Raw genomic sequence first — 10789 nt, forward strand, 5'->3', positions numbered from 1 at the left:
CTGGTGGCTCAGCCAGCCCCTCTGAGACTCACCCAGCACAAAAGCCCCTGTAAAGGAGTGAGGAGTTGTTGTCACCCACCCCATGTCCCTGAGGGACAGCTCTGGGTGCCACTGGGCAAGCTGGACCTGGGGTGGGTGACCCTAACACTGGGGTGCCTCTTGATGTCCTCACTTGTCATGCCCAGCGCTGGCCTGGGAAAAGGGGGGAGTCGGAGTAGAAAAGCAGAAATAGCCCAATTTTGGGGTTCCTTTCCTCCTACATCACCCCTGCGGGAACAGCTCTGCGCTGGTTCCTGCCACCCAAACCCCTTCTGCCCCGTCCTGGGGGAGCTGATGAGGCACAGGAGGTGCTGCCTGCCCCAAACAGGGGTCCCGGCACGGAGGTCGGGTTTGTCCTCGCTGCGGTGGCACCAGGTGGGGTCGGTGCTTGTCCCCCTCCCCCGAGAGGGGACCGGGGGAAGCGGTGCCACCCATAGGCTGGGGCAGGAGCAAAGGAATATCTGTGTTTTCCCTCCCCCTTCTGGGAGCTGGATCTGGCTCTGCTGTGGGGCGACCCTCTCGATGTCCCCGCATCCCCCGAACCCAGGGAGCGGCAGCCCGACCCCTCTCCCCGCCAGGCCGCAGAGCTTTGCCGGCCGGCACGCAGCGGGTTAAGCATCCCCGTCTCCCTCACACTTGAGACGTCACCGTCACCAGTGGCGTGGGGGGGCCGGGGGGCTATGGTGGTCTTTGTGGTGCATTCGGCAGCTGGCGCAGGGCGGCTCACGCACACGGCGGGCGGCTCGTCCCCGCACCCCGCGCTCGGCAGCATCCGCAGACTCTCGGCCGCCGCCGCCGCCTGCCCACGCCGCGGGCTCCCACCGCCACGGTGAGCGCGGGCCGCCACGGGCACGGGGACAGGGCTGCCACCAGGCCCGAGAGCAGGGCGGGGGGTGTCCCCCAGGGACCCCGCCGGCAGCCGCCCCTCTCCGCGCTCTGTACCCCCAGCGCGGCGCTGGCCAGGAGCGGGGGTGGAGGGCTGGGTGCCGCTGGGGTGGGCGATGCTGGGGGGGGGGGTTGGCCCCACCTGGCGCTGCTGCAGCCCCGCGGTGGCCCCGGGTGGGTGCGGGCGCACGGTGGGTGCCCGCCCGCGCCGGCGGGGTGCTGCGGCTCGGCTCCCGGCAGCCCTGCGGTAAATCCGCTGCTCAGCCGCAGCCGCAGCCAGGCACGGGGAGCTCCTGCACACCCCCGGCCCCACTCGAGGGGGGCTCAGCCCCACGGGGGGCTCACACATCCCTTCGGTCAGGGAGCTCCCCGAACCGGGGGGTCGCCGCGCCGGGAACCGACCCAACTCCACCCTGCTCGGGGCTGGAGGTGCCCCTGCTCATCCTGGGGTGGGATCTGGCCCCGGCACCCCGATTCCCGGGACAAGCTGTGCCCTCCATGGAAAATCCTTCGGGCACCGTTCGCCCGACCCTGCGGTGGCTGCGGCGGTGCCGGCGCTGCCATGGGCGGGGGGCAGCGGGCGGGGGGTTCGGCGGCGGCGCGGGGTACCCAGCGGGCACCCAGCGGGCACCCGGCGGGCGGGTGGCTGCGGGGAGCGGGGCCAGGTCAAGGGGAAGGGGCAGGCAGCCCCCGGCCGGGGCTGCGGCGCTGCACCAGGCTGCGGTGCCCAGGGCGATGCTGCGCAGGCAGCAAAGGGGCACAGCCCCAAAACGGTGACACGAGGTGGCCTGAGCCCGGGGGCATCGCTGCCCCTCCGGCGTGGCTAGCCCGGGCACTGTCGGCTCGGGGGAGGGATGCTCCTGGATGCAGGATTTGGTCCTGGCTGGAGCAGGAGTGGGGGTTCACCCCATCGGCTGGGTTGTACCCATGGAGGTGACACCTGCTGTGAGTCCCCATGGGGCAGGATGCTCGTGGGGAGCAGGGGGAGACGGCGCTGCGGGAACAGGGGCAGGTTCTGGAGCAGGGCTGGGGTGCAACGAGGCCACCGCAGGGAGGGACAGAAGCCGGGGCCACCTCGGGTGTGGCTGGGGACAGGGAGCCTGCTGTTCCCAGCCCTCCTGTGGCAGCACGTTCCTCTGTGAGCGCTGCCGGTTTGGGGGGGACTCTCCAGCGGATTTGGGGCGCACAATTCCCCCAGTTCAGCAGTGGGCACCCTGCACTGGGGGGAGCCCCTCACCCTCCCCTACAGCCCCCCTGGGAGGGATGTGCCATGGCCCCCCGGGCCAAGACCACCAGGCGGTTTAAGCACCTGGGAGCAAGGAAAGGGTGTAAAACAGGGGCTGGACCCCAAGCGGAGCCACCCTTACCCCAGCCCAAGGGGCTGCAGCAATCCCCAAACCAGCCCCTGGCACCAAACCCCTGCACCACGGCTCTGGAGTCACATCCGTGCCCCTTCCCTGGGCACAGAGTTCAGCAGTGACAAATCCCAGCCCCAAGCTGCCCGTCAAGGACAACGGTGGCACGGGCACGAGGACGCCCGCACGCTGGTCACAGCCTGTGAGGCAGTACCAGGGCAGAGCAGGTGCCAATCTCCCACCCCACCGACTGCCCTGGCACCCTAGGGACCCCCCCCCCCCCAACACCCCAGGGACCTCCCAGGACCCTTTCAAACACCCCAGTGCTCAGCAGGATGAACCTCGGGGTCCCTGCACCAGAGCAGCTCTGGGTGTGTTTGGAGCACCCCAGTTTCCCCAAAACCAGTTGCATTTCAGGGTTGTGCAGCCCCAGTGCAAAGTGGGCCTGGGAGGAGGAGGAGGAGGAGGAGGAGGAGGAAGGCAGAGCCATCACTGTTGATGCCAAGGGTCTGTGCTGGGGCTGAGTGGGAAGTGCTGGGCTGGGGGGGTACAGCCCCATTCCAGGCACGAGGCCACCCCATCCCTCCCCTGCTGTTCCAGCTCTCCCTCTCCCCTTCCCCAACCTCATTAATTAAACCCAAGTGCTTAATTACAACCTGCTGAGTCCTGTGGCTGCTTCCTGGTGCCTGCTGGCACCGTGGGGCCAATCCCGACCCCCCCATCCCTGCAGGAAAGGTGGGGTGCACTGGGGGAGCTCCCCGTTGCCTGCAGGATCTTCCCACAGCTCAGGAAAGAGCAAACCCAACCACTGGAGCTGGCAAAGTCATCCCTGGGGATCTTGGCCTCTCCGAGGAGGGATGGGGACAGATGGCTCCACTCTGGGGTTATCCCCGAGCTGCTGGCAGGTCCCACAAGGGGTGAAGAGGGACGGGGATGCTCAGCCCGATGCCTGGTGAGCTCCCGGTGGCAGTAAAAAATAACCAAGGTAAAGAAGGTGAAGGCTGCTGGCAGCATGAGATGGAGGGGAGATCCAGTGTCCCACCGTGCTTCCCCTCCTGGTCACCCACCCATGGGTCCCCAGGGCAGGGAGGTGCCCCCTGGGGTGCCCTGACCCTCTTGTCCTCCTGCCCACAGGTCCCCACTGGCCCATGAAGTGACCCAGGTGGGTGGCACAGCCCCTGCTCCTGCCGTAGCCACCGCTGCCACACCAGGCACTGAGGTAAGGACCCGAGGGCACGGCCGTGGGGTGGGTGGGGTGCTCTGGCACGGGCCAAAGATCCCCAAACCGGGTCTGTGGGGCACAATTCCCATTGGGGTCTTCCCCTGTCCATGGGGGATGCCCAGCCCCATAACCCAGGGGAGTGGCATGACACCGTGGGGGTCACCTGGGGCTGCCCCCATCCTTTGGGATGCCAGGGTTGGGGAACTGGGGTGTCTCAGGGGTGGCAGCCCAGCCAGGGGTGCCCCAGGAGCACAAGGCTCCCAGACCCTCGCCCCTCTTCCCTTCCCTCTGGAGCTGTCAGAAATGCTGGGAGAGCTGTCACATTCCAGGGAATGCTCACAGCCACGTGCCCAGCCAGGAGGGATCGGGGTGGGCACAGGGAGGGGCTGTGGTGGCCCTTGGGGGCTCGGGGGTGCCGTGGTGGTGGCCCCTGGGGGCTCAGGGGTGCTGGGGTGTCCAGCTGGTGACACCAGTGCTGTTCCACTCTGTTCTGTTTCTCTCGCTCAGGTCTGCTGGCCATGGGCAACCTGATAAAGGTATTGGGCAAAGATTTAGAAAACTGTCCTCATTTTTTCCTGGATTTTGAAAGTAAGTCCCATGAGCAGGGTGGGCAGGGGGAGGGTGCCAGGGCTGCCACCGCAGCTGCTGCCCAGAGGATGGGGACAGGCACAGTGTCCCTGAGCAGCCCCGTGTCCCCAGGTGCTTTGGGGCCCTGAAAAAGTCTCCAAAGCGGGACCCCAGGAGATGCCCCATCCCTCAGAGTGGGACAGATGTCCTGGTGGGATGCAGGATGCAGCAGGACCTGGCCTGGCACCACCTCAGGCACACACCACGGTTGTTAGCTGATGGCGCTGGTGGCCGTGTGGCATGTCCCGTGACACCGCCAGGACAGGGACAGCCTGCAGGCTGGGAAAGGAGGAGGGAGTGATCCGTGCCACCTGCACTGCTGGGAAGGTCAGCGCGGTGGCTGCAGCCTGCGCCGAGGGATGGGGAGCAGGGACCTGCCTCAGCTTCCCGTGGATCTGGGCTAAGGGCCAGGAAAGGACCGCTCTCGGCCCCCCAGGCTGGGCACGGGGGGGTACGGGACACGGTGGCCTCGGTGGCAGGATGCCAGGCCGGGCACAGCCCCAGGGCTCCTCTGGCTCCCCCTCCGGCAATTCCTCCCAGGGCACAGCTCAGAGCAGGAGTGAGGAGGGTGAAAAGAGTGCAGTGACACCTGCCCGCCCCAGCCCTGTCCCCAGCTCCATCCCCAGCGGGGACAGGCCGTGCACAGCTCCCCACACCACCTCTGACTCCAGCACCCCCCAAAATACCCGGGGCTGGGGTCCCACAGCCCCCCACTCCCACGGCGAGGAACCTCCTGCTCCTCCTGGCTCCTTTGAGGCGACACAAACTTCTCCTGCCTCCAGCCCCCTCTAGAGCCCCCCGGCACAGCTCTGGGGGCTCCCCAGGACCCCTCTGCACTAGAGTAGGGCTTTGGCTGTAGCCAAGACTCCGGGGACTTCAGGGACTTCCCGGCGGCTTCTCCTCCCTTCGCTCCTCCCTCTCCATCACCCCATCCGCCAGCGCTCATCACCATCGGGGGGGAAGAGGCTGCACCCGGGGCCGGGAGCGGACGCGGGGTCACCCCCGGAGCCCCCCGAGCCCCCGGGGAGCAGCGGGGGGAGGACGGGGCTCCGGCCACCGCCGCTGCCCGCAGCCCAGCACCTCTTCCCCGGGCTCCACCTCACCATCATGCTTTTTTCCTCTTGTTTCTTCTCTTGCAGGTTTCACATGGGGAACCTTCTAAAAGTGTTGACTTATAACGAACTTGACCAAGGCCCTAATTTTTTCCTTGACTTTGAAAGTGAGATGGGATTTTTATTTTCCGTTTTTGTTTCGTCCTTAATCCTGAGTTCCACATCCACACCATTTTGAGTTCTTTGTCCCCGTCGCCCATCGCATCGCGCCCATCCCAGACGTCCTCCCCCACCTTTGCCATCCGGGGGTGTCCCCGGGGAGGGGGTCCAGGCCCGTGGCCGGGGGCTGTCGCTCCGCACCTCTCCCCCGGGGCGCTTTGCAGCCTCTTGGGGCCGAGGGCAGCTCGGGGACCCCTCGTGGTGAGCAGGACCGCGGGCACAGGGCAGTCAGGACTCCCCCCCACCCGCTCCCCGCTCCACGGCTTGACTTGAGCTCGGGCAAGGAGAACGGACCAGGGGCACAATCCGGCCAGGAAGGGCTGCGGGCCGGCGGGGGAGCCGCGGCGCGGGGTGCTGGCACCCCGCTCTGGCTCTCTCCGCCCCGGGCCCCGCTCAGAGCCCTCCGGGTTTCTCTCCCCGGGGCGCTGCCCTGCAGATGCGCAGCCCACGGAGGCCGAGACGGCGGTGTGGAACCAGGTGAACGCCGTGCTGGAGGAGGCGCAGACCATCCTGGCCGAGCTGCAGTCCTACACGGGAGCCGGGCAGGAGATCCGAGAGGTGGGTGCAGCCCCGGCGCTCGCTGCCCGCGCACCCTCCGTGCCTTGGGGCAAGCGCTGGCGCTCTCCCCTCGCAGGCCATCCAAAACCCCGGCGACCTGCGGCTGCAGGAGCGCGCCTGGAGCGCCGTGTGCCCCCTGGTCGCCAAGCTGAAACGCTTCTACGAGTTCTCCCTGCGGCTGGGTGAGTGCCTGAGCTCCCTGCAACCCCACCTGCATCCCGCATCCCGCATCCCGCATCCCCCGGAGGCGGCGGGAGTCCTGCCCGTGGAGAGAGCACTCAGCTCGGGATGCTGCGCTGTGCCTCAGTTTCCCCTCGGGGGGTGTGGAGGTGTAGAGGGGGACCGGGAGTGCTCTGTCCCCAGAGAACGCCCTGCGGAGCCTGCTGGAGGCCCTCACCAGCCCTCCCTACGCCCCGACCCAGCACCTGGAGCGGGAGCAAGCCCTGGCCAAGCAGTTCGCCGAGATCCTGCACTTCACCCTCAGCTTCGATGAGCTCAAGGTGCCTCCCTGTGCGGGGTGACAGCGAGGGGGGTCCCTACACGGGGACCCTGCGAGCCAGCAGAGCCCCTTGGGTACCCTAACCGTGGTGTGCCCCCCCCCCTCAGATGACCAACCCTGCCATCCAGAACGACTTCAGCTACTACAGACGGACCATCAGCCGGAATCGCATCAACAACCTGCAGGTGGGAGGACTCTGCTCTTCCCCCGGCCACCACAGGGCTGGGAATGGCTTGGGGGGGCTCAGCCACCCCAGTGACCCCCACCACACCCCTCAGCTGGATGCAGAGAGCGAGGTGAACAACGAGATGGCCAACAGGATGTCCCTGTTCTACGCCGAGGCCACCCCCATGCTGAAAACCCTCAGCAATGCCACCACCAAGTTCGTTTCAGAGGTGAGGGGGGCTGGGGGGACCCCCGGGGTGGGCAGAAACCCCCTCCAGCCACCACACGTGGGGGAAACAGCAGCTGGGACCTGCTGGGTTTCAGAACAAGACCCTCCCAATCGAGGACACGACCGACTGCCTGAGCACCATGGCCTGCGTGTGCAGGGTGATGCTGGAGACCCCGTGAGTGCCCCACTTTGGGGTTTGGGGGGGACATCTCGGTCCTGGGGTCCCTGTGCCACCCCTGCCAGGCTCAGGCAGCCTCTCTCCTGGCTCAGGGAGTACCGGAGCCGCTTCACCAACACCGAGACCCTGCTCTTCTGCATGAGGGTGATGGTCGGCGTCATCATCCTCTACGACCACGTCCATCCCGTGGGGGCCTTCGCCAAGACCTCCAAGATCGACGTGAGTGGTCTTGGGGTCACAGCTGGGGGGTGTCACAGCCATGTCACAGCAGCTGTGATCCCTGGCCTTGAGGCTGGGGAGGAAGGGGGATCTCACAGCCCCTCTCTGTGCCCCCATCAGATGAAAGGCTGCATTAAAGTCTTGAAAGACCAACCCTCAACCAGCACCGAGGGGCTCCTGAACGCTCTGAGGTGAGACGGGGGCTTGGGGACACACAGCGGGGAGGGGTGACAGCAGAGAGGGTGGGGGGCTGTGACCCGTGTCCCCTCCCCTCCAGGTACACCACTCGGCACCTCAACGACGACACCACGTCCAAACAGATCCGGGCCCTGCTGCAGTGAGCGGGGCCGGAGCCGCAGTCACCGTGTCACTGACGCCCATGACCATACAGCTCATTTTGTACAGAGGGAAAAGGGACAGCGAGGAACACACAGAAATGCTAAAAACAAATCAAAACGGGCCCGGGCTGCCCTCCCCTGCCACGGGCTCCTGCCCCTCCCCTTCCCACCCCCAAATCAGCACTCGCTCCTGGACACGAGGTGTGGGTGGCACTGAGGGGACACGGGGCCGGGGCCAGGCAGGAGAGACCCGGGCAAGGGAAGTGCTGGTGGGGCTGGCAGCAGGGTGCCCATGGCACGGGGGCACCTTGGGGAGGGGGCAGGTGGTGCCCCTGTCCCCATCCTGGTCCCCAAGCAGGAGGAGGAGGGAGAGGATGAGGAGGAGAAGGAAGAATCCCTGTGGATCTGCACTGACTCTGGAGGAAACGGCTCAGTCTCACCTGGTAGATTTTTAATATGAGCAATTAAATCCACACTCACCTCTTCTTTTCTACATTTTTTTTTTGGGTGTGAAATAAAATGACATTTAATCTGTTCACGGCCGGCGCGGGGCCATCTCTCTGTTGTTTCCCATCCTGCGCCGGGACCGTGTCCCCTCTCCGTGACACCCTGCGGGACAAATGCCACCTCCCACAGTGACCAGGAGGGGCAACAGCCCAGGTGCCCTCCGAGCCAGCCCAGCCCAGCCCCCTCCTTCCCCAGTGCAGCTGCAGACTGGGAGGACTGGGGCTGCTGCTGGAGGCCGGTCCTGGCTGCCAGGGCCAGTGCCTTTGCCGGCAGATGGCCCTGTGACACCGCGACAGCGCAGCCCCGCTGGCCCCACCCGTGCCAAGCCAGCCCCGCTGGCCCCACCCGTGCCAAGCCAGCCCTGGGGGCACCCACCCGGCCTCGCACCCGCAGCCCCCCGAGCTGGGGGAGACCCCCCAGGGCAGGGCCCTGTGCCAGCCCCTGGCTGGGGCTGTGTCACCCCCCAGGGGACCCGCAGGACTGTCCTCAGGGTGGCTCAGATCGGGTCCCCTGCGGTTTGGTGCCCTGCCAGCCCGCTCTTTCCCGCCGCCTTTCCCGCCGGGCACACGGCAGCTACGGGCACCGTGCCCCCCCTCTGCCCTGCCTGTCCGGAGGGGTGACAATGGGCACCCTACGGGTGACACCACAGCCCCAGAGCCTCGTGCGAGGCGGCTCTGCCTCAGTTTCCCCGCTGTCCCCTGGGTGTGCTGGGGGCACACGGGCAGTGTCCCCACGGCTCCCCGAGATGGAATTCCTCAGGGTGCCACCATGGGGACCCCAAACCTCCATGGACCCCCTCCCAAACCCCAGAGGGCACAGAGCGGGGGGGGGGGACAGCCCCCAGCCCTTTGGATGGTGGCATTTCCCGGGCCCGGTGCCAGGATCCCGCCGTGCCCGGCCGGGTTTGCCGCCAAACGCGCCCAACTCCCGCGCGGGGCGGGACGGGGACACGCTCTTGCACAACCCCGGCCAACAGCTCCTTTTATTTTTAGGCTCTTGCAACATTTGGCTTTGCCACAGCCACCTGAAATGCTGCCAAGGCATCGGATGGGCCGCGGGCTCCCCAGCGCCCTGCCGCGCTCCCGAGCCGCTCCACGCCCCAGCCGTGCCTCAGTTTCCCCGTGAGCTCCTTTGACCCACTGGCCCTGTGGTGGCAGCGGTGCCAGCCAAGCCCTGCTGAGCCCAAAGGGACCCCGAGGGCCCCGTTAAATCCCCCCGGTGCTCCACAGCACGAGGATCCCACCGGGGAGCTGAGGACGGGGCCAGGACATGGCTCTGCGGTGGCCGCAGCTGCTGCGTGTCTGCAGGAGCTGATGTCCCCAAGTGACACCGTCCCCCAGACGGTCCCTGGCCCGTCCCAGGAGTGTCCCTGCAGTGTGGGATCTGGGCTGGGAAGAGGCAGGACAGCGTCACCACGCGGGACTCTCCACCAGGAGTCAAGGGACAGCCGGATCCTTTAAAGCCAGCAGTGAGTGCGGGCACAGACACCAGCTGGTCACCGGCGCTGGGAGAGGTGGCAGCTGTGTCCCGGTGTCCCTGTGCCGGTGGGTCCTGGCACAGAGCCCATAACAACCCCCCTGTGGAGCTCCTTGCTTGTGAGGGGAGGGATGAGGCTAAATTTGTGCCACATCCCAGCCCTGACTGTCCCCAAGGTGGCACTTTCAGGGCAGAGCAGGTGGCACGTGCCACCCTGGCAAAGGGCAGCACTGCATGGGTGAGACTTTTCCTGTGGGAGCATTTCAGACCCAAAACCGGGTGAGATAAGGGAACCAAAAGGGATGTACAACACCTTGATCATCAGAGACACATCTGAGCTCAGAGCTCTGGGGACAGTGACACCCATGGGCACTGTCAGCAGCACACAGAAGGATGCAGATCAGGAGGTGCTGCCCTTGCACCTCTTACTGCTGGACACGAGGATTTGAGTCCCCCTGGATCTGCCAGCAGCCTGGGGCAGGAGCACAGCAGCACCGTGTCAAAACGCCAGTGTCCAAGGGAGGGGACTGCCCCGGGGACAGGCAGTGCCACCGGGACGGTGCCCGGCCAGCAAGGACAGGCAGCTCCCCCAGCTCAGGCTCCCGGCTCCATGCTCAGCCAGACCAGGGTGCCGAGGACTTTAATTGATGGCGAGCCAAGCCACGCCGGGGCTGTTTTCTAATCCCAGTGTAATTAATGACCTTATCTTTGGCCAAAGCCATTTAGATTAAGTGGCTGGTGTGATGGGCTCGGCGGCTCCGGCTGCACAGATGGAAGAGCCGCGTTTGTCTGGGGATTAGCGAAGGGCAGATGGAGTGAAGTGCCATTCCCCATCCCCAAACCTCCCGGCACTGACAGCAGCCTGAAACCTGAGACCACAACAACTTTCTCAGCGAGCCCTGGCTGGGACTGGCCAGCGATTCCTGCATTGTTTGTCCCTTCTGCAGGGCCCAGAGCAGCAGGAGGAGCAGCAGGAGCTGCTGCCAGCACCAGAACTGGTGTGACCCTGCCGGGAGCTCCATCCCAGCCCCTGCCTGGAGACCTGCAAACAGCAGAGGTACAAGGCACCGAGAGAGACCTCCCTCGGAGAGCAACCCCCGGCAGGAAAGCTGCCTTGGCTCTGCTCAAATAAAGAGCTCTCAATGGCAGCCCCCAGCTCTCCAAGGAAGAAAACCCATCTGTTTTGTGGTGCTGATAGGATCAGGGCACCTGTCCTCCCTC

At 66.2% G+C, this 10789-nt stretch overlaps 1 protein-coding gene across 1 annotated transcript; it reads left to right on the forward strand.

The window, feature by feature from the left end:
- Positions 1 to 4019: 4019 nt before the first annotated feature.
- Positions 4020 to 8076, forward strand: LOC103823499 (CYFIP-related Rac1 interactor A-like). The gene is made up of 10 exons (XM_030232697.2): positions 4020 to 4089; positions 5836 to 5957; positions 6034 to 6139; positions 6321 to 6457; positions 6564 to 6641; positions 6735 to 6851; positions 6946 to 7025; positions 7121 to 7247; positions 7368 to 7438; positions 7525 to 8076. Exons 1-10 carry the CDS (start codon positions 4020 to 4022, stop codon positions 7586 to 7588), a joined length of 972 nt encoding a protein of 323 aa, XP_030088557.1. The 3' UTR covers positions 7589 to 8076.
- Positions 8077 to 10789: the final 2713 nt, after the last annotated feature.

Source organism: Serinus canaria, chromosome 23 (genome assembly GCF_022539315.1).
Source record: "Serinus canaria isolate serCan28SL12 chromosome 23, serCan2020, whole genome shotgun sequence".
Classification (NCBI taxonomy): Eukaryota; Metazoa; Chordata; class Aves; order Passeriformes; family Fringillidae; genus Serinus; species Serinus canaria.

Bases quoted from the DNA above. Each gene is read 5' to 3' on its own strand.
- LOC103823499 (XM_030232697.2), top strand. From the start codon at position 4,020: ATGGGCAACCTGATAAAGGTATTGGGCAAAGATTTAGAAAACTGTCCT. The intron at 6,852-6,945 runs GTGAGGGGGGCT...GCTGGGTTTCAG, and splicing joins CCACCAAGTTCGTTTCAGAG to AACAAGACCCTCCCAATCGA. The intron at 7,439-7,524 runs GTGAGACGGGGG...CCTCCCCTCCAG, and splicing joins GGGCTCCTGAACGCTCTGAG to GTACACCACTCGGCACCTCA.